This window comes from Ceratotherium simum, chromosome 26 (assembly GCF_057802395.1).
Source record: "Ceratotherium simum simum isolate JZ-2026a chromosome 26, ASM5780239v1, whole genome shotgun sequence".
In the NCBI taxonomy this organism is placed as follows: Eukaryota; Metazoa; Chordata; class Mammalia; order Perissodactyla; family Rhinocerotidae; genus Ceratotherium; species Ceratotherium simum.
This window is the reverse complement of record NC_141925.1, coordinates 16,531,766-16,556,018: the sequence shown is the minus strand read 5'-3', so window position 1 is coordinate 16,556,018 and position 24,253 is coordinate 16,531,766. Positions and strand designations below refer to the sequence as shown.

At 40.5% G+C, this 24,253-nt stretch overlaps 1 protein-coding gene across 1 annotated transcript in view; it reads right to left on the bottom strand.

The window, feature by feature from the left end:
* Positions 1-22,550, bottom strand: part of LOC147913583 (acyl-coenzyme A synthetase ACSM1, mitochondrial-like) — a 32,513-nt gene extending 9,963 nt beyond the window's left edge. The window contains exons 1-3 of the mRNA XM_087417811.1: positions 22,356-22,550; positions 4,713-4,923; positions 2,201-2,408 (exon numbers count right to left, since the gene is read on the bottom strand). Of these exons, the coding sequence (XP_087273937.1) occupies positions 2,201-2,408; positions 4,713-4,923; positions 22,356-22,550 (614 nt within the window). The remainder of the gene's footprint in view (positions 1-2,200; positions 2,409-4,712; positions 4,924-22,355) is intronic.
* Between the last annotated feature and the right edge of the window lie 1,703 nt (positions 22,551-24,253).

The following is a 24,253-nucleotide window of genomic DNA, read 5'->3' as shown; positions in this document are numbered from 1 at the left end:
ACACACACACACACACAAGAGGTGAAATATGATATCAGAAACATAAAATGTGGGGGGAGGGAGTAAAAGCATAGGGCTTTTAGTAAGAGGCCAATATAAGAGATCATCAACTTAATATAGATTGCTATTTACATAGGTTATTATACACGAACCTCATGATGATCACAAACCAGAAACCTATAATAAATACAAAAAAAATTAAGAGAAAGAAACCCAAATATATTACTAAAGAAAGCCATGAAATCACAAGGAAAGCGAGCAAGAGAAGAAGAAAGGAACAGAGAAGAACTACTAAAACACCCAGAAAAAAAGTAACAAAATGGAAATAAGTATATACTTATCAACAGCTACTGCAAATGCCAATGGAGTAAATGCTCCAATCAAAAGACACAGGGTGGCTGATTGGATAAAAAAACAAGACCCATATATATGCTGGATAAAAGAGATTCACTTCAGACCTAAAGACACTCACAAACTGAAAGTGAAGGGATGGAAAGAGATACTCCATGCAACTGGCAATGAAGAGAAAGCTGGGGTAGCGATACTTACATCAGACAAAATAGACTTTAAAATAAAAACTGTAACAAGAGACAAAGAAGGGCACTACATAATAATAAAGGGAACAATCCAACAATAGGATATAAAACCTGTAAATATCCATGCAACCAACATAGGAGCCCCTAAATATATAAAGTAATTATTAACAGACATAAAAGGAGAAATAGACAGTAACACATAATAGTAGGGGACTTTAACACTCCACTTATATCAATGGATAGATAATCCATACAGAAGATTAATAAAGAATCAGTGGCCTTAAATGACACATTAGACCAGATGGACTTAGTAGATATATACAGAACATTCCATCCAAAAACCGCAGGATACACATTCTTTTCAAATGCACATGGAACATTCTCCAGGATAGATCACATACTAGGCCACAAAACCAGTCTCAATAAATTTAAGAAGACTGAAATAATACCAAGCATCTTTTCTTACCACAATTGTATGAAACTAAAAATCAACTACAAGAAGAAACCTGGAAAAGTCACAAATATGTGGAGATTAAACAAAATGCTACTGAACAACAATTGAATGAATGAAGAAATCAAAGGAGAAATCAAAAAATTTAACTCCATAACCATGGTGATGAGGGGTGGGAAGAGAACGTGAGGGAGAGTGAGAGTGAAAGAAACACATTTGTGCATCTGCCCTGGCATGAGCCTGAGATGACAGATAGAACCTGCAGTTCCTGCAGTCAGCCTGGATGCCCGGGCTCTTCTCCTAGACTGGGAGTCTCTTGGGGCATCTATGAGGGTAAATCCCAGCCTCCTGTGGTGTTCAGTCAAAGAACTGCAAATCATCCCAGTGCTGGAGGAAACAATAGCTCCACTGGTCTTGCTGAGAAGGCAAGACCATACTGACTGGTCAATTTAAGGAATTTTCAAAAAGTATTCTCTATTTAACTATTTCATTTAATTCTTTGACTTCAGAATCTAGAATAAGATGTGAATTCACTGTAATGTTTGCCTTTGGGAGTTGAAGTAAAGAGCTTTAAAAACTGAGGGGTTGCCTCAGGAAAGCAGACCCAGTGTGGTTTGTGTGTGTGATATGAAAAGTGCCAGAAGGCTCACAGAATCAGAGTTTTGGAGGTGGAAGGGAGTCTTCCTAACTGCCAACACTTCCCTAACTTTTCCTGCAATGTCCCTAAAGGCACTCAGCCCCTGGGAGATGGAGTGTTTGCTCCCAAAGCTTCCTGCCAGCCACAGCCTCAATTTTCCTTGCAGTCTCCAGTTTCATCTTAAAAATTCATTTTAATCTTTCATCCAAATTCTTCATATATTTATTTCTTATATAAAAAAATATTTTAGATTTCCTATCTACAAGGAAGATGTAACACAATAACCATCCGACCTTAGACATCTCCTTTGCACAGTCCCAGGGTGATTATACTTTAGTGAGAGAAGCACAGAAGTTCAATTTCCTTATATTACAGATAAAGCAACCACAGCCAAGAGAGGAGAAGGAACTAGCCCAGGGTCACATAGCAAGGCAGTGGCATAGCCGGGAAGAAAAGTTTTCTGGCCTTAGACCTGGTGAGCTTCCTGTCACTGGCTGCTTGTCTACCAGCACTTGGGACTGGAGGGCCTTCTCCCGCCATTCCTCAGAAAGCACATTCATCAGACCAGAAACTCACTCAATCAGTGATCGGAAGTCCAGCCACCCTTTACGGCTGTGGTCAGACACCAGGAACTTGATTTTCAGGGTGGGACACTCAGAAGCCATAGAGTCCACCTCTGGGGCAAGGGTATCAGTGGTTACGATGCCCTTGGCTTTAGACACTTGTAGTCGGTAGAGAATGTCCTTGGCCTTCAGTAGGGTGGTCCCTGGCATGAAGACAATCCCTGGGGATGAGAAAGGAAAAGTTTGTCTTAGTTTCTCTTTCACAACCATGGGCTTCAAGTCTGCATTGTCTGCATAGAAATCCCCTAACCTCTTGCTTGCAAAGTACAGTCTGCAGACCACCAGCATCAGCACCAACTGATACACAGAATCTCACACCCCACCTCAAACCTACTGAATCAGAATCTGCATTTTAACAAGATGCCCAAGTGATTCCCATGCACATTAAAGTGTGAAAATGCTGCCCTCACCTTTCCTACACCAGATGGATCCAGCTGGTAGACAGATGGACCCTACTTTACACAATTTCACATGGGATCTGGGAATACAGGTGCAAGTAGGACAGTGTCCCTGACATCAGGACTAGCACATCCCCATCCCCGTCTTTCTCCTCTCACTTCCCTCTCTGTCAGTTCCCTGTTGTCATCTTGAATCTCTTCTCTTTCCTTCATTCCTCATATCCAAATTTAACCTCATTGTCCTTTGAACTTTCCTCCCTTCCTCTCCATCTTCCATCACCAACAATTAGGTCAAGCCTTTGTGTGCTCCTATTGGATTCTAATCTCTCCACCAGATGCCCTGCCCTGAATCTTCCAGCCACCCATCTTTCATATTATTACCTGCTTAAGTTCCACAGAGCACTGACTTTTCCCCACCACACTTCTCTGCACTAACACCTGTGCCCTCTCTCCAAGAAAGCACCACACTCTCCTTCCTGACATTGAAGGTGCTGCCCACTCTCCACCTTTCTCTCCCACAACTCTAATCTCTATTTCAAAATGGCCATTCTCACCTAGGCTACGCCTGACTCTAAGCTTCTGCATGTGCGATGCCCATTCACGGAATTCCCCTCCTTTGCTTCTACTCCTCTGTAATTCTGCTCATCCCAGGGTGCTCTGCTCATGTTTTGGATTTCCCATGGGCCTTCTCTTAGATCTACAGATGACACGGTTTCTCTATGCTCCCTCTGTCGTTGCTACAAGTTCTTGATTCCACATGACCTTGATTGATTAACCAACTATTTTATTTGTGAGAGAATATGAGTGAGAGAGAGAGAGACAAATATGAGCAGGAGCATGATGGATTGTTGTATGAGCATGCATAGAATAACTGAAGTGATTTAAAAAATCCATGAATCCCAGACTGATTCCAAATTATATAGCTAAATTGATAGGTATTTAAAAGGGGAAGGAAAATCTCTACAGAAAAATGCTAACTAACAAATGTAGAGGGAATGATATAAATAGAAAATCCTCATATAAAACCACCATAATAATAGTCAATTCCGTCAAGAATCATCAATGGATACTCAAACCACAGGCTGAAAGACTGTTGGGGAAAGAGATATTCACACAGTCTCCTAAGTATTACACCACAGATTACTTATTAATCGCAAGGGGAAATTGCAAGGGGAAAATTGCCTTTACAAAAGTGGGTACCACCTTACCAGAGTGATACAATGATATCACTGGTGGTGGAACAAACCAACTCATATACCCCCTGATGTGATGCACTGAGAAAGACACAAGATTGCCCATCTACTATTTCTGCTAAAAATGTTTATCCTGAATATAATCATAAAGGAAGAGTCAGAAATACAAATTCTGAGAGGCATTCTGTAAAACAGCTGGCTTAGATATTTCAAAAATGTCATTGTCATGCAGCAAAGGCTAGGGAGCCATTCTATATTAGAGACTGAAGAGACATGACAACTAAATGCAATGCATGATCCTTGATTAGATTTTGGATTTAAAGAAAAAAAAGTCTATAAAGGGCATTATTGGGACAATTGAGGAATTTTGACTATGCATGTGTATCAGTAACTATATTGTATCAGTGTTAAACTTCTTGTGTGATAACTCTGTTGTGTTTACGTGAGGGGAATGTGTTGGACCTTAGCAGATACATACTCCAGTGCTTATGGGTATTTTTCTGGTATTTATGGATATCACAATGTCTGCAACTGATTCTTACATGATTCAGTGAGGAAGGGGGCTTAAATATGGCAAAATGTTAACAATTGATGAATCTTCAAAAGAAAGTAGTAATGTCTGAGACTGTACAAAAGAAAGTGTGTGTGTGTGTGTGTGTGTGTGAATGGGAGAGAATTACGACATTGTGTTTGAGAGTGGATGAGTGTGAGGGAGAGTGAGTGACAAAGGATAAAAGAATACATGAGGGAGTCTGAGAAAGAGAAAGACTGTGAAGAAGAAAGGAGGTAGGGGAAGAGAAAGCACCTAATATTCCAGGACCACTTGACTCTAGGCCAGCCCTAAGGTCTATTGGGGTCTCTCTGAGTCACTGACCTGTTCGGATGCAGCCCACAGTCACCAGCCACCACTCAGGCACTAGAGGCAGAATCAAGGCTAGACGGTCTCCCTGCTGCAGGCCACAGGTCTGCGTGAAGACGTTGGCTGCATGGCGGGTTAAGTCTGTCATCTCTCTGAAACTCCACTTCACTTCATCCCCTTGGTTATTCAACCACCACAGGGCTGGGTTTGGACCTCTCTTGCCCTCCTGGTCAAGATCATACACCATGTGTTACTTCCTGCTTCAAAGGAAAAGGGCACTTATTTGGCCAATCCACTGCCATAGTCATATTCCAGTATGAGCACAGCTCAAGCACTGAGACCCAACTTTAAAGCAATTAAAGAGCCAAGAGAAGTTAGGAGTGGGTGTGATGCAACCAAGTTCTTCTGGCCTACTGTAGCCACCTCCTCTCAAGTCACATAAAACCATGAATAACCTTCATGTCTCCTATTGAAGACTTAAAGCTCCATTCCCCCATGTGTCTGTCTTAGTTCCATATAGACAGTGGGTTCCCCTCTATGCCTCAGTTTTCTCATCTATGAAATGGCAACAATAATACTACCTAGAAGGTAGTGAAGTTTAAATGAGCTATTTAAATGAATAAAGTGTACAAAGCAGTGCCTGGATCAAGTAGGTGCTCAATAAATATTACTATTATTATTATTGCTACACAATAAAATAAAATAGGCTAATTTAGTTCCTGAATATTTGGGGGAATATTTTTAAATAAATTACTTCTAGAGGTGAAGTCAGCAAGAAGGCAGACTAGGAAGCTCCAGGCCCTCATTCCTTCAGAGAAACATCAAGTAAACAACAGACTAAAATGGTTTTATGGGAGCTCTTGAAATAGTCGAGGGTCTGCAGCAACCAACAAATGCCCAAACAATAAGAGCCATACTCAAAATGGTAGGACATTTTGTGATGTTTTTGCCTACTCTTGCACCACCCCCTCTCTGATGTGGCACAGCACAGTCAGGAGGAAGCCACCCAATTCCAAGCCCCTCCCTGGGACAGAAGAAAAATTGTGTAACTTGTTTGCAACATTCCGGCTTGTCTGGCGGCTGCCTGAGGGACTGGTTTCTGTCTCGTCTGACTTGGTGCTCAGATGGGAAGGGTGGCATAGTTTGAATATCAGGTTGAAGGTCTCTGGAAGCACTGGCAGATGCCATGGTGTGTGAAGACTGTAGACCCGTAGCCACTTAGGGGCAACAAACTGCAGGCAGAGGAATACAATAGAACCGCTAAGGCCCCAAGAAGAAGCAAGGATGAGACTTTTATGGAAATTAAGGTATATAAGATCAGCCATGTGTACGGGAAAATTGGAAAAAAGAACACGCACAGGCCCAGGAAAGAAACATGCCAGAAAAGACCTGAGAAGGCCTTAAGTTTTCACACTGAGAAAATTACTGAAGGTCTTCCCCCACATGGAGCCAATCTGCACAGACTGAGAGAGGGGGCTCCTTTTTTCAGACCTCCAATTTTCAACAAAAGATCACAAGGCCTACAAAGAAACATGAAAATATGGCCCATTCAAAGGAACAAAATAAATCTCTAGAAACTGACCCTAAAGAAACACAGCCTTCAGTTACTAGACAAAGACTTTTAAATGGCCATCTTATATATGCTGAAAGACCTAAAGGAAAACACCAACAAAGAACTAAAGCAAATCAGGAAAATGATATATGAACAAAATGAGATGATGAACAAAGAGATGGAAATTACAGAAAAGAACCAAACAGAAATGCTGAAAAATACAGTACCTGAAATAAAAAACCTTACTAGAGGGGTTCGACAGCAGACTCAAATTGGCAGAAGAAAGAATCAGTAAACTTTAAAACAAGTCATTTGAAATTATGGAGTCTGAGGACCAAAAAGAAAACAAATGAAGAAAAGTGAATAGAGCCTACGGGATTTACGGAACAATCGCAAGTAGACAAATATACACATTATGAGAGTCAAAGAGGAAGAAGAAAGATAGAAAGAGGGACATAGAGCTTATCTGAAGAAATGACAGCTGAAACCTTCCCAAATATGAGTAAAGACCTGAATATACACATACAAGAGGCTCAATGAACTCCAAGTAGGAAGACACAAAGAGATCCACACAGAGACACATTATAATCAAATGATAAAAGCCAAAGCCAAAGAGAGACTCTTGACAGCAGCAAGAGAAAAGTCATGTATAAGAAATGCTTAATAAGATTATCAGTGGATTGCAGGCCAGAAGGCAGTGGGATGATATATTTAAAGTGCTGAGGGGGAAAAAAACTGTTAACCAAGAATTTTATATCCAGCAAACTTATCCTTTGAAGATGAGGGAGAAATTAGGACATTCCCAGATAACCAAATTAAGGGAGTTCATTTCCACTAGACTTTCTCTGTAAGAAATGCTAAAAGGAGTCCTCAAGTTGAAATGAAAGGACAGTACAGAGTAACTCAAATGTGAAAATAGGAAGTTCTTTGATAAAAGTAAAAACATGGACAAATATAAAAACCACTATTGTAATTTTTATGCATAACTCTGGTTTTTATTCTGTAACAAAATTTAAAAGATGAAAGCATAAAAATAATTATAAATCTATGTTAATGGGTACACAATATATAAAGATGTAATCTGTGACACCAATAATATGAAGTGGAGAGGTGAGATGGAACTGGAAAGGAATAGATTTTTGTATGTGGATGAAGTTAAGTTGTTATTAGCTTAAAGTAGATTGTTATAACTTTAGGATATTATATGTAATATGTACAATACAAAAGGAAATGAGAAGAGCATCAAAACATATCACTACAAAAAATCAACCAAGCACAAAAGAAGGCAGTAAAAGAGGGAATAAGAGACAAAAAAAGCTATGACATCAAGAAAACAATTAATAATATGGCAATAGTAAGTCCTTCCCTATCAGTAACTACTTTAAATGTAAGTGGACTAAATTTCCCAATCAAAATACAAATATTGGCAGAATCAATAAAAAGAACAGGATCAAATTGTATGCTGTCTACAAAATGATAGAATATGATAAAACCCATAAAAAAAACTCTCAGAAATGTTCCTGCAATAAAAAATGCCCAGAATATAATATCAATTTTAAAAAGCAAGACCAGGGCAGGCCCGGTGGCGTGGTAGTTGGGTTTGCACGCTCCACTTTGGCAGAACCGGGATTTGCAGGTTTATCATCCTGGGTGCGGACCTACACACTGTTCATCAGGTGATGCTGTGGCAGCGTCCCACACACAAAGTGGAGGAAGACAGGCACAGATGTTGGCTCAGGGCTAATCTTCCTCAGCAAATATAGGAAGATTGGCAGCGGATGTTAGCTCAGGGCCAATCTTCCTCACCAAAAAAGAAAAGAAAGAAAAGCAAAACCATATTTACATTATAATCCAAGTTTATATAGTAATATTCATTCCTTCATTAAACATTTCCAAGTTCTCATTATTTCTGAGGCCAAATGTTTTTAGAGGCCATCATGTTCTTAGACCAAAAGGATGTAATGGTGAACAAGACACACATATACACACATATGTAAATGGTTTTTAATATTTATGGTCAATTTTTGTTTTCTTGTTTAAATCAACTTTCTTATTTTCCCCACATTTTCTATAATGAGCATGTTTTTTTTTAAAGATTTCATTTTTTTTTATTCCCAAAACAAAACATGTTCAGAGTAAAAATTCAGGCAATGCAGAGGCTTATGAGCGGAAAATTTCTTAGAAACAGAAAAATTTCTTCAAAGTTCTCATCAAATCTTCACTCCCTGAATGTTAACACTGAAAACTGTTTGGTGCATATTCTTCCAGGAATGTTTTCCACATATGTACAAACATGACCCTACTACCTTTGACTCAGATGATTGGAACAAAAGAAAGTATCGTTTGAGATAAGATTAATATATATGTATATACATATATATGTATTCATATCTATGAAAACATCAGTGCTATGAAAAACATCCTTGCCCAACAGATTAAAGAATATTAGCAAGTGTAAATGACTGGTGTGCACTGTTTATATAAGGGGAGCAGAGCATGGAATGTTCCTGTAGGAGTTTAAAAAATGATGGAAGAGCCGGCATATCAAGGTAGAAAACAACTGTTGTTGCTCAAAATTCAGACAGTATTTTAGCCCTTAACTTTCACAACTTAAAGAAGATATTGTTTAAGCAGTTATGGACTTTTGTGCTAAGGAGTAATCTGATAATGTGATATTAAGAGAAGGGTGGAAGAAAAAATACAACCCTTACACTGGATTTGAAATTTAAAGTTTCATGCAGTGAGATTTGAAGCCAAGGAAAATCAAGAAATCATTTTAAAAGATAAAATGTTGAGTAAGCAACTCAGCAATAAAAATAAATGACCAACTAATACACAAAGCAACGTGGATGAATCTCAAAAACACTATGCTGAGGGCCGGCCCTGTGGCTTGGTGGTTAAGTGCGCGCGCTGCAATGCTGGCGGCCCGGGTTCGGATCCCGGGTGTGCATCAAGGCACCACTTCTCTGTCCAGCCTGAGGCCGAGTCCCACATACAGCAACTAGAAGGATGTGCAGCTGTGACAGACAACTATGTACTGGGGCTTTGGGGGCAAAAAAAAAAAAACAAACAAAAAAAAAACACTATGCTGAGATTCTGAGTAAAAGAATCCAGACACAAAAGGATGCATCCTGTGTTATTTCATTTCCATGAAACTCAGGGGAGAGAAATATAATTTTTTGTGACAGCAAATCAGTCGTTGCCTCAGACTCGGGGTGGGGATGGGTGGGTATTGACTGGGAAAGGACAAAACGAAACTTTTGAGGTGATAAAATGTTCTAAAACTCATTAAACTTTACACTTAAAATGTGTGCATTTTATTCTATGTAAGTCATACATCAATATAGTTGATTTAAATAAACAAAAACCTACATAGCTACTCCTTGCTAATCTCTAACTAAAATATACTTTGAAAAAGGAAAATTGAAAGGCTTATCAAATACTTAGGTGATTCATGAGTGAGAAGATTCTTTCTGAATATTAAAACACACCAGAGTTTATTGTCTATAGAAAGAGTTTGCCTCAGTATTAATTAAAATGAAACACAAGTTGAAATTTCATGATTTCTGTAAATTAATGATAGAATATGACAGACTGAGAAAATTTAAGTCCTAGTTGACATAGATAAAACACTTTTCCCCAACAGTGATATAATTCACATTATTTTCCGTTGCATTTGGAACATTTACCAATCTCCAAAGATTAAAATAGAGTATGTTTTCTGACCATAATGAAATTAAGCTAGAAATCATCAACAATAAGACAACGAGAAATGCACCCCAACTGTCTGGAAACTAATCAATACACTTCTATATAATCTATGGGTCAGAGAAGAATCAAAAAGGCAAATAGAAAATATTTTGAACTGAGTGTTACTAAAATATGACATCAAAATTTGTGTAATGCACCTGAAAGAAGTGCTTAGTGGGAAATTCAAATTTTTAAATGCATATATTAGAAAAGAAGGAAGGCTGAAGAGTAAGCATGTAAGCTTCCATCTCGAGAAGCTAAAAAAATACCAACAAATCAAATCAAAGGAAAGTAGAAGAAAAGAAATAATAAAGATAAGAGCATGCATCAATGAAATGGAAAACAAATACACAATAGAGAATACCAGTAAAAGCTGGTTTTGAAAAGATTAATAAAATTGATAAACTCTTAGAAAGACATATCAAGAGAAAAATAGGGAACAAACATATTAACAATATCAGGAATGAAAAGTATACATTATTACAATTCTTACAGACATTAAAGCAGCAATAAGAGAAAATTATAAATAACTTTATGTCATTAAATCTGACAATTTGGATGAAATGGACAAATTGTTCAAAGGAAAAAAATACAACTTGAAGAGTGATGTCAGCATCATGGCTGAGTGAGCTTCCCCTATTGAACTCTTCCTGTCTAAGACACAACAAAAAGGACATTCACATTCCAACAGAAGTTGTTAACACAACACAAGGGACGTCTGAGGCACTCACGCAGCTGTACACCCGAGGACTGAGGTGCTGGAATCCCCAGAGGAAGTGGAAGGAGGTAAGAGGAGCTCCCCTCACTCCCAAAGGACAGCAAACCTGAGACTGAGACCACGCAGCTCTCAGGGAGGGGGGAGGGGCAGCCCTCCACAAGAAAACCAGTGCTCTCCAAGATCCCTCACAGCCCGTGGGGAATTGCTCCCCCCTTGTCGTGAGGGTACTTTCGACAAGCTAGCCCTTCAGGAGAGCAGAGAGTGACAGTGAAGCGAGAAACATCTGGGATTGGGGAGGCAAAGTAAGCGTCCCTCCACCCTGCCTGCCTGGCGCTTCAGCACAGCGGCCCTGAAGCCTCAGCTCAGCAGAGCTTCAGCTCAACTCCAGCCCCCGTGCCAGTGGAGGTGGTGTGCCCACACCCAGACCCCAAAGGCAGCGGTCCCCATGTGCCCAGGCACCAGCGGTGGTGGTGCGCCTGTGCCCGGGCCCTACCAGCAGCAAGCCCCCAGCACCCTGGTTCCACCAGTGGCACCAGTGCTCCCACACCCCGGCACTAGAGGCCGTGGCTTCCCGGAACCCTGGCACCAGTGGCAGTGGCGCACCTGCACCTTGGCCCTAGCGGCACCATGCCCATGCCTCAGCCCCAGAGGTGGCAGCCCCGCAGCATCCAGGCACCAGTGGCAGTGGCGGTGGCACACCCACACCCCGGCCCTAGCAGTGGTGACCACCCAGTGCCCCAGTCCCCCCAGCAGCAGCAGGGTGCCCGTCCCCAGCACCAGAGGCAGTGGCTCCCCAGAGCCCTGGCCCCAGAGGTGGCGGACCCTGGTGCCCAGGCACCAATGGCAGCAGCCTGCCTGCACCCTGGCCACGGCGGCTCCAGTGTGCCTATGCCCCGGCCACAACAGCTCTGGCTCCTTGGCGCCCCAGCCCCAGTGACTCAGGCCTGACTGCGCCCAGGCCCCAGCTGCCCCAGCTCAACTGCGCCATGGCCCCAGCTGCATGGGCTCAATGGCGCCCTGGCCACAGCTCCTTCAGCTCAACCATGCCCTGCTCCCAGCTCCTTCAGCTCGACCACCCCCCAGCTCCAGCTGCTTTGGTGTGGCCACGCTCAGGCTCCAGCTGACTTGGTGCCAGCTGCTTCAGCCCAGCTGCACTCCAGTCACAGCTTCTTCAGCCCAGCAGGGTTCCAGCTCCTGCTTCTTCGGCCCAGCTGCACTTCAGTTGCAGCTGCCTCAACCCAGCCATACTCCAACTCTAGCTGCATCAACCCAGCCACACCCCAGCTCCAGCATTTCCTGCACTCCAGCTCAAGCTGCTTCTGCTCAGCCGCACTGAAGCTGGGCCACCTTTCAGCTCCAGCTTCTTCAGCACACCCACACCTGAGCCCCAGGTGCTTCAGCCTAGCTATGCTCCAGTCTCAGCTGTTCCCACACTCCAACTCCAGTTGTTCCTGCACTCTAGCCCCAGCAGCCTCTGCTCAGCCGCACTTCAGCTCAGCCACGCTTCAGCTCCGCCGTGCCCCAGCTCAGCTGCAGGCCAACCAGAACACCCATGGATGGACTTGGGCACAGAATACACAGGTCTTAACCCCCAGCCAGCGGCGACAAGAGGAAACTGCGACCAGATATTTTCACTATGAGGAAACAAGTTAACACTGACAGGCACTATGCAAACATATATTAAATCTCCAGACCAAAAGGAAAATGACAAGCACCCAGAAATCAACCCTGAAAGCACAGAAATGTATAACCTTAATGACAGAGAATTCAAAACAGCTATCATAAAAAAGCTAAATGAAATACAATCAAACACAGATAGACAATTAAATGAAATCAGGAATTTCTTCCCAAAAGAGATTAAAACAATAAAGAAAAACCAATCAGAAATCTTAGAAATGAAAAACAATAGAGGAGCTAAAGACAAATCTAGAAGCCTTAAGCAACAGAGCTGACAATAAGGAGGAAAGAATTAGCAATACTGAGGACAGCAATGCAGAAATGCTCCAGATGGAGGAGGAGAGAGAACTAAGACTACAAGGAAATGAAGAAACTCCCCAAGAAATATCCGACTCAATTAGGAAATCCAATACAAGGATTATAGGTATTCCAGAGGGAGAAGAAAGGGAAAAAGGAGCAGAGAGCTTGTTCAAAGAAATAATAGCTGAGAACTTCCCAAACATGGGGAAGGAGCTGGAAATACCAGTGAATGAAATCAATAGATCTCCTAAATATATCAACATGAAAAGACCCTCTCCAAGGCATATAGTAGTAAAGCTGGCAAAAGTCAACAACAAAGAAAAAGTACTAAGGACAGCTAGACAAAAAAATAAATAAATAACGTACAGAGGAATTCCTATCAGGCTTACAGACGATTTCTCAACAGAAACTTTACAGGCTAGGAGAGAGTGGAATCACATAGGAGAAAATATCCTTCAGATACGATGGAGAAATAATAAACTATCCCTGATAAACAAAAGCTAAGGGAGTTCATTGCCACAAGACCCCCACTACAAGAAATACTCAAGAAGGCCCTCATGTTTGAGAAAAAAAAGAGAAAGAGGATACAAAGTTTTGAATAAGGAGGAAGATAGGGCAACAAAACCAGAAAAATTGCAGCTCTCTATCAGAATAGATTAGCAAACAGTTAATTATAAAACCAAGGATCAAGGGAAGGGAGACACCAAAAATAACTTATAATCTCATCACTTTAAAGACTAACTCACAACGCAAGATGGAATAAGACATGACAACAATAACTTAGAAGGGGAAGAGGAAGAGGATTGAATCTACTTAGTCTAAGAGAAAAAGAAGCCATCAAAAAATGGACTATCACATCCATGAGATTTTTTATACAAACCTCGTGGTAACCACTAACCAAATAATCAGAACAGAGTCACACACAATAAATAAAGAGAAAACTAGGAGAACTACCAAACTGAATTGGTATTCTGAAACACATGGGGAGAGAAACAAAGGAAATGCAAAAGAACCAGAAAATGAGCGATAAAATAGCAACATTAAGCCTTCATATATCAATAATTACCCTAAATGTAAATGGACTGAACTCTCCAGTCAAAAGACATAGAGTGGTGGGGTGGATTAAAAAACAAGATCCAACCATATGCTGCCTCCAGGAAACACATCTCAGCTCTAAAGACAAACACAGGCTCAGAGTGAACGAATAGAAGACAATACTCCAAGCTAATGGCAAACAAAAGAGAGCAGGTGCTGCCATACTTATATCAGACAAAGTTGACTGTTAAGATAAAACAGGTCATGAGAGACAAAGAGGGGCAATATATAATGATAAAAGAGGACACTCCACCAAGAAGACATATCACTTATAAATATATATGCACCCAACACAGGAGCCCCAAAGTACATAAAGCAACTATTAACAAACCTAAAAGGAGATATTAATACCAACATAATAATAGTAGAGGATCTTAACACTCCACTTACATCGATGGATAGATCATCCAGACAGAAAGTCAACAAGGAAATGACGGACTGAACTGAAAAACTTGACGAGATAGACTTAATAGATGTAGATAGAGCACTCTATCCAAACACAGCAGATTACACATTCTTCTCAAGCACACATGGAACATTCTCAAGAATAGACCACATGCTGGGAAACAAGGCATACCTCCATAAATTGAAGAAAATCGAAATCATAACAAGCATCTTTTCTGACCATAACACCATGAAGCTAGAAATCAACCACAAGAAAAACACTGGGAAAGTGACAAAGATGTGGAGACTAAACAACACGCTACTGAACAACAAATGGATCATTGATGAAATGAAAGGAGAAATCAAATCATATCTGGAGACAAATGAAAATGAAAATACATTGTACCAACTCATATGGGATGCAGCAAAAGCAGTCCTGAGAGGGAAACTCATAGCAATACATGCCCACCTTAACAAACAAGAAAAAGCTCAAATAAGCAACCTCAAACTATACCTAAGAGAATTAGAAAAAGAAGAACAAACACAGCCCAAAGTCAGCAGAAGGAGGGAAATAATAAATATCAGAGCAGAAATAAATGAAATCAAAACCAAAACCATAGAAAGGATAAATGAAACAAAGAGCTGCTTCTTTGAGAAGATAAACAAAATTGACAAACCCTTAGCCAGACTCACCAAGAAAAAAGAGAAGGCTCAAATAAGTAAAATTAGAAATGAAACAGATGAAACAGGAGAAATTACACCAGATACTACAGAAATATCAAAGATTATAAGAGACTACTATGAAAAACTGTATGCCAACAAATTGGACAATCTAGAAGAAATGGATAAATTCTTAGACTCATACAACCTCCCAAAACTGAATCAAAAAGAAATAGAGAACCTGAATAGACCAATCACAAGTAAAGAGATTGAAACAGTAATCAAAAACCTCCCCAAAAATAAAAGTCCAGGACCAGATGGCTTCTCTGGAGAATTTTACCAAATTCAAAGATTTAATACCTATTCTTCTCAAACTATTCCAAAAAACAGAGGAAGATGGAACACTTCCCAACACATTCTACAAGGCCAACATGACCCTGATACCAAAGCCAGACAAAGACAATACTAGGAAGGAAAACTACAGACAATTATCCCTGATGAACATTGATGAAAGAATCCTCAACAAAATATTGGCAAACCAAATACAGTAATACATTAAAAACATCATACACCATGATCAAGTGGGATTGATAGCACAGACACAGGGATGGTTCAACATCTGCAAATCAATCAATGTGATACACCACATTAACAAAACAAGGGTTAAAAACCATATGATCATCTCTATAGATGAAGAGAAGACATTTGACAAGATCCAACATCCATTCATGATAAAAACTCTCAAAAAATGGGTATAGAAGGAAAGTACCTTAGTATAATAAAGGCTGTATATGATAAACCCACAGCCAACATCATACTCAATGGGGAAACACTGAAAGCTATCTCTCTGAAAACAGGAACAAGACAAGGGTGCCCACTCTCCCCACTCTTATTCAACATAGTACTGGAGCTTCTGGCCAGAGCAATTAGGCAAGAAAAAGGAATAAAAGGAATCCAAATAGGCATCGAAGCAGTAAAACTCTTGCTGGTTGCAGGTGACATGATATTATATATAGAAAACCCTAAAGAATCCATTGGAAACCTATTAGAAATAATCAACAACTACAGCAAAGTTGCAGCGTACAAAATCAACTTACAGAAATCAGTTGCATTTCTATACTCTAATAACAAACTAACAGAAAGAGAACTCAAGAAGACAATCCCATTTACAATTGCAACAAAAAGAATAAAATATCTAGGAGTAAATCTAACCAAGGAAGTGAAAGACGTGTACAATGAAAACTATAAGACATTATTGAGTGAAATCAATGATGACATAAAGAAATGGAAAAATATTCCATGCACTTGGATTGGAAGAATAAACATAGCTGAAATGTCCATACTACCTAACGCAATCTACAGATTCAATGCAATCCCAACCAGAATCCCAAGGACATTCTTCATGGAAATAGAACAAAAAATACTAAAATTCATATGGGGCAACAAAAGACGCCGAATAGCTAAAGCAATCATGAGAAAAAAAGAACAAAGCTGGAGGCATCACAATACCTGACTTCAAAACATCCTAGAAAGTGACAGTAATTAAAACAGCATCATACTGGTACAAAAACAGATACACAGATCAATGGAACAGAATTGAAAGACCGGAAATAAAACCTCACATCTATGGACAGCTAATCTTCGACAAAGGAGTGGAGAAAGGAAAGTCTCTTCAATAAATGGTGCTGGGAAAACTGGACAGCCACTTACAAAAGTAGACCATCTTCTTTTGCCATATGCAAAAATTAACTCAACATGGATCAAAGACCTGAAAGTGAGACCTGAAACTATAAAACTCCTGGAAGAAAATATAGGCAGTACACTATTCATCATTGGTCATAAAGGGATCTCTTCGAATTCCATGTCTACTTTGCCAAGGGAAACAAAAGAAAAAATAAACAAGTGGGACTTCATCAGATTAAAGAGCTTCTACAAGGGAAATGAAACCAGGACCAACATGAATAGGCAGCCTACCAGCTGGGAAAAAATATTTGCAAACTATATATCCAAAAAGGGACTAATATCCATAATATATAAAGAACTCACACAACTCAACAACAAAAAAACAAACAACCTGATCAAAAAATGGAAAGAGGAAACGAACAGACACTTCTCCAAAGAAGATATACAGATGGCCAATAGACACATGAAAAGATGTTCAACATCACTAATCATCAGGGAAATGTAAATCAAAACCACGCTAATATATCACTTGACACCCATTAGAATGGCTATAATCACCCAGACAAAAAAAAACAAATGCTGGAGAAGCTGTTTAGAAATGGGAACCGTAATTCATTGCTGGTGGGAATGCAAACTGGTGCAGCCTCTTTGGAAATCAGTATGGAGATTCCTCAAAAAATTAAAAATAGAAATAGCTTATGATCCAGTTATCCCACTGCTCGGTATCTACCCAAAGAATCTGAAATCAATAATCCAAAGAGGCTTACCCACCCCTATGTTCATTGCAGCATTATTCACTATAGCCAAGACATGGAAGCAACCCAGATGTCCCTCAATTGATGAGTGGCTAAAGAAGATGTGGTATATATATATATATCTATATATATATATACACCACACACACACATACAGTGGAATGCTACTCAGCCATAAAAAAAGACAAAATCGTCCCATTTGCAACAACATGAATGGACCTGGAGGGTATTATGTTAAGCGAAATAAGCCAGAAAGAGAAAGACAAACACTGCATGATTTCTCTCATAAGTGGAAGAAAAACCAACACACGGACAGAGAGAACTGCTTGGTGGTAACCAGAGGCAATGGGGTGGGGGGTGGGCACAAGGGGTGAAGGGATGCATTTATATGGTGACTGACAAACACTGATGTACAACAAAAATTTCACAAGAAAGAAAAAAAAAAGAATGAAAAAAAATAAGATGACTATGGTAAAAAAAAAATACAACTTGTCAAATCTGATAGAATTGAAATCTTAATAACCTTGTATCTATTCAAGAAAGTAAGTCTATTACTAAAAGCTTTCCTACAATGAAAACCCTAGATTTTATTTCTAAAATTTTTTGTATGGATACAAGTGTGTTGAGTTTGACTTGAAAAATTGATGTTTTTTGGTTTTTTAAGAAAAGTGATATATGTCAATTATTTCTCAATAAAACAACAACAAAAGAAAATAGTAATAAACTTTTAAATTCTTTATGAAAGCACTTAGAAGAGCACCTGGCACACTGTAAATGTTCGGTCAATATTTATTGAAGGAATAAATAAAAAACAACTCTGGGATACAAATAAGGAATGATAAGGAACTTCCGGGTTAAATTAAATCTAAAGATGAGATCAGGCTTTTATTTCTTTGGATAAAGGGAATGATTTGTTTTTCTAAATTGGGCAGTGATCAAATTTTCTGGATGTAGATTACGACCAAACTATTCATTTTAAATATGGCTACATATAAGATTGATTGTAATTTAACTTACAAAGAAAGTAGTTTAAATGTAATTTAAAATGATAAATGGCATGCTATTCCTTTGTAGATTGCCATTGATAAAAAATGGATGAACTCCTTACAGGCTCACCAAATGACTAATATGTAGTATAATATGTCAAACTGGGAGACACAGTCATGGAGAATCAACTCACATGGATGAACCAGTAATTAACTGATACCCAGACTTTAAAAGAATTTACCAAGGAAGACTACTCTAAAGGTCTGGAAGTTAAAACTTTTTGCATTATGTTTAATTGGGAAATAATATGTATTATTCCATTAATATTTAGATAAGTTGAGATAATCTTGTTTTTATACCAGAGGTCGGAAACCCAGAGCCTACAGGGACCAGGCAAGTAACATAAATGAGAGAAGCCTGCCAGGTTCCTCTGGGGCAAACTGGAGAGCCACACACCTCCCAAGGGGGCAGCAACCATTTAGCTCTACCAACTGCTGCCATACAGGAATGAATGTTCACTTTGAGATGTGATTTTTACATAAGAAGCCCCAAAGCCCAATTCTGGTTCCTGAACTCTGTTGCCTTCTCTGCATGAGGGCTGCCTGTGCCAAAGCTTCCCGTATTTTCCCAGGCACGTTTACAATACATCCATGAGAAAGTAAACAGCCCTTTGCCAAAATACAACCAAGTCATGGCCAGGCCCCCATGTTGTGTTTCTTGTGCTGTTTGTGTTGCTGTCCAGGGTCTGCATGCATTTAGATTCTTTCAACAAATAGTTAATGTGCCAGGCATGTTCTGTACTCTGGGGATACAACAGTGAACAAAACAGCAAGAGTTCCATGATCTCATGGAGCTTACACTGTAGTGCCAATGACACTACATGTGTATAAGAATTACAAAAGATTTAGACTCTTTGTGAATACCATGGAGGAGTCCTTTATGGGATGTTGGGACAAAAGTCTAATAGTTTCATAGGAACATGAGGACCCTTTAAAATTGTATAGGTCCTAGGACTGTTACTAATTGTTTACGTAAAATTACAGAATTAAATTCAGGAGCCACAGAACACAGACTGATTGGCTCAAAGAAATCTAGGCAGACACGAATATTGAATAGTAAGGCATTTGGAATGTGTGGCAGCATATAAATTAATTTCCTTGAGCAAACATTATAGGACAAAGAGCCAGACATTATGTGGCAATGACATTCAGCTGTTTTTTTTTTAATCTTTGCGGTTAATACATATTTGACTATATTTATTGAGCAATGTTTAATGTTAAATTTCATCAGAGACTGGCAGGAAGAATTTGCTTATGTCATGATTTTTTGCCAAAACAAACAGAAGTTAGTGTCACAGATGCTGTACTCATCTTTCCTAAGACATGAAGTGGGGAAGTACATTATCTAAAGAGTAAAAATGAAGAGTTCTATGTTTTGCTTACTTTTCTATTCCTATTATCTACAATAATGCTTGGCACATGTGAGGTACTCACCAAGTCTTAGCTGAATGAATGAATACAGTATCAAGGAGACAGAATGAATGAATCTGGACATGAATGTGACCTCTCCTGAATAGATTTGAGAAGCTGCTCCAGGAATCAATTGAAGTTGAGTAACATAAGGTTTAATTTCCCTCTAGGAACCCAGAGTAACATAGGGTTTAATTTACAAGGACAGTCAGGGGTTATAAATTGGTGGCCTGAATGAGCAACTGTATTCCACCCATGGACCTATGTTGTCTAGCTTACAATGCATTTTCTTTTGTTTTATAATGAATTCTTTGGAAACACTAAAAAAATAATCAGAAGATTTCACATAAAAATGTTGGATTTCTAACTTACATTTTACAGGTAAAATGTCTTGAAAAGTGAGTCAAAATAAATTCTGTCAATCTGTTATGGTTTGGGCTGTGTTGTTGGGCTGTAATGTGTTAGCCATGGATCAGCTTCTGGGTGATGTTCATTAAGTTGTAAGGGGAGGTCCAGGAAGCCAGAGTGGACTGTGGTGGCATGCCCTCTGAGGGGTCTTTCATAGGAGCGGCAATAAAACCTATGGTGCTTATAATGTAAGTTTCAAAATTAATTCATTCTACAAACATTTATCAAGGGACTGCTAGGTGTCAGGCATCATGTATCATTAGAAAGACACTGACCATGATCAAGGCAATTGGAAAAATGGAAACAGACAGATCAGAAGTGTTGTGAGAATGAAAATTATTGGGATGGGGATCCTGGGGGTGGGAGAAATTTGGATACATGGAGGAATTGACCATGACTGATAATGAGATGTAAAACCCAACAAAGACTGGCATTCTCTGGGGGAATTTACTTGATGGTTATCTAAATGGGTTGATGCATGAACTAACTAATAAGGACTTTATGAAGATAAACGAGGGAAAAGTGATGGCATCACTTCCTCCTCTCTACCTCCTCCCTCTCCAGCCCATACCGTGATTCCAAAGGTCTTAACCAGATTTCTGGTCTGGGCAGCAATGAAACTCAGTTTATCGTCTGAAGGCAGAGATGTTTTGGCATAATCAGTTGTGAGACTAGGTTAAACAATCATCCATCGCTTAACGATGAGCATACTATTCTGAGTCCTGAGAAATGCACCGTTAGGCGGTATCATCGTTGTGCAAACATCATAGAGTATATTTAAACAAACCTAGATGGTATAGCCCACTATATCCCTAGGCTATATGGTACTAATCTTCAGGACCACCGTTGTATATGCGGTCTGTCATTGACCAAAATGTCCTTATGCAATGCATAATTGTAATGGATTACAGAATCAGCCTGGACCCAAATTCTGCTCCTTCACTTATTAGGTATGTGATTTCTATAGGCTATTTAAACCCTAGGAACCTCAGTTTCCTCATCTGGAAACTGGGGTAATAAAAGCACTCATCTGGGCCGGCCCCGTGGCTTAGCATTTAAGTGCGCACGCTCTGCTGTTGGGGGCCCGGGTTCGGATCCCGGGCGCGAACCGACGCACCGCTTCTCTGGCCATGCTGAGGCCGCGTCCCACATACAGCAACTAGAAGGATGTGCAGTTATGACATACAACTATCCACTGGGGCTTTGGGGGAAAAATAAATAAATAAATAAAATTAAAAAAAAAAAAGCACTCATCTAATCAGAGTATTAAATGTAAAGTGTTGACATGGCAAATAAAAGATGCTCTCTATTTTCCTTGGGGTTATTACAGAAATTCAGAGGAAGGGAAAAAAAGGAGGTGGGGAGGAAGCCCCCATGAAAGGCATATAAGCTTTGAGTACTAACATATGAAAACACGTTCATAGGAAACTTAAAAATTATACCAAATCTCTGACTCCATCTCAGGCGAATTCTCTCTTCTGTACAAAGACAGTGTTGGGTGGTGGACATCACCAGCTGGAACTTAGTAGCCGGAACACCACCCATCATCTACCCTAAGTCCTAGTGTTACCACTGCTGCTCTCCCGGTCTGTCTCTGGGGAAAAGGCAAACCAAGAAATTGAGTTTTTCTGCAGAGATATGTAAACTTTAGAGGCCACAGGGACAGGTTTCTCTGGACATACCCTAAAGCCATGTTCCCATAGGTAGTTGATAGGGAGGACGCCAGTTGGACATGCCATCCTCACAGGAAGATGGATGACATGACTTACCTACATGTGTCAGATGCTCATGTGCACAATGAGGTGGTCTGTCCCCTCCCTCTGAGTGTAGCCTGAAGTCAAGCCCAAGTTTGATGAGATGAATTCCAGTTAGATTCACAATCCCATTCGTTGAAGACTAACAGACTCAGACTAACATCAATTTGTTGACCTTGTGATTAGAACTTTGTACTTGTTCACAATTATGGAGCACTGACTGTGTACCTGCTGTCTTGTTTCTTAAATGAGATTATCCCCATTTCACAGATGAAACCACTGAGGATCAGAGAAGTGAAGAAGTCACTAGGCTGAGAATTGAACCCCAAAACATAAGTTTTATCTATGACACTGGTAAGCTGAGGCAGAAGCTATTCTTGGTTCTGTGCCCCTCAGCCTACTAGGAGCAAGATAAGGCCAGTGAGGCCACTCCTGTTCTCACCTCCGATCACAGATGCCTCCTCACCTTCTCCATTTGAGTCCAATAATCCAGTATATCACTTGCAAAGTTAAATTCCTCAGGTGTGTCATGGTCATTCCATCTTGGGGATTCACCTCCTGATAAAGGTTGGCAGCGCAGGTGCCAAGGGGCAGGGACGAAGCCCCCATGGCAGGATTTGTAGATGCCCCAGAGGACCCGGAACCTCATCAGCCACTGCATGGTGGGCAGTCCTCAGGAAGCAGGCACAGAATTCTCAGGTCACCATCTGCCTTGGCAAGAGATGGCTAATAGATTGGTCATGGAGCAGGAATTTCCTCCACAAAATAGGAGGCACGTTCCTGGTTAACTGCGAGAGTTATGGCTTTGTTTCAGCTCACTGGAATTTGGAGGGCACAACTTGTTGATTTAGGTGGGGATGTTCTTCCCAGCTGAGGAAGCACAGGGTAGAAAATGACAGGGAGAAGCTGTAGATACTAGATGAGGTTGGTACTCGTTCCTGAGGGTCTTCTCCTTCACCCCCTGGGATTTAAGCTCAGGATGGCAGCCGTGTGGACATCTGCTTTGTGGTAGAAACTCACCATTCTGAAAGTCCTATATCCCATGCTATCCTTGCTCTTGAGACCTGTCTTCCCGCTGAGCCCAACAAAAATATGGTTCTCATAGAAGCTGTCATTTTTTTTTTTTTTTTTTTGGTGAGGAAGATCAGCCCTGAGCTAACATCCACACTAATGCTCCTCTTTTTGCTGAGGAAGACCGGCTCTGAGCTAACATCTATCGCCAATCCTCCTCCTTTCCCCTGCCCCCCAAGTCCCAGTAGATAGTTGTATGTCATAGTTGCACATCCTTCTAGTTGCTGTATGTGGGACGCGGCCTCAGCATGGCCGGAGAAGCGGTGCGTTGGTGCGCGCCCGGGGTTCCAAACCTGGGCCGCCAGTAGCAGAGCACGCGCACTTAACTGCTAAGCCACGGGGCCAGCCCAGCTGTCATGTTTTTAGATGATTCCAACTCCTGTCTAAAGTTGATTGGTTCAGGGTTTAGCAGTCATTTCCCACAATTTTCAAATCCAAACTGGGCTAATCATAATCCCTCTCCAAAATTGTTGTGTATGTGCTTGTTACTGAAGAGGCTATCAGGCAGTCTCTCTCTGGTGGAAGCCATAAAATGCACATTTTGGGAATTGTCTGTGGTTATTATTTCCGTCATGTGGAGGTATCCACTCTACATGAGAGAAGAAAACTGATGTGCAGAGACGTGGAGATGAGGGGCAGAGAGTATCTCAGAGGAGTTCAAGTCACTGATTCACACTGTTCCGGAGGCCCTTCTACATCTCTACTCCTCTCTTGTTAATATCCTGTCCTGGATTCTACAAGCCAACCAATTTTCCTGCCTGAGATTAGGTTTCTGTCACTTGAGACTATAAATAAGAGTGTTGACAAATATACACCACCATACTCAGGACAGACCAGGTTAACATCACAGCACCTTCTCCGTTGGACTGGGATCTAGCTTCAGGGTCTTCCCCAGGACAGCTTCCGGGCGGCTATTACCAATCCATTAGAACTGACATACGAAATGCAGCTTCTGTGCCGCTCCAGATCCCAACAAATACCCCTAACATGGGAACAGAACCCTCACTTATAGGGTCCTTCTTGAAGTTTGATTGTGCAAATTGCCTCAAGCTAGAACTATCTTTCCATGAGAAAGTTGCCTGAAGAAAGCCACTTTGCAAACATCTTTGAGATTCAAGTACTTTATCACCGCAAACAATTAACCCCCTCCTCCTCAGTTTCAGCAATAAGATAATCCTGTTTGACAACAGACCCGTAGAATAGATCAACTTGAATCAATTTATTTTTAGGCAGTTTAGGCCTATAATACCTAACTCCAACTAATTTGGATGCTGCCCCCAAAAACTCGTTAAG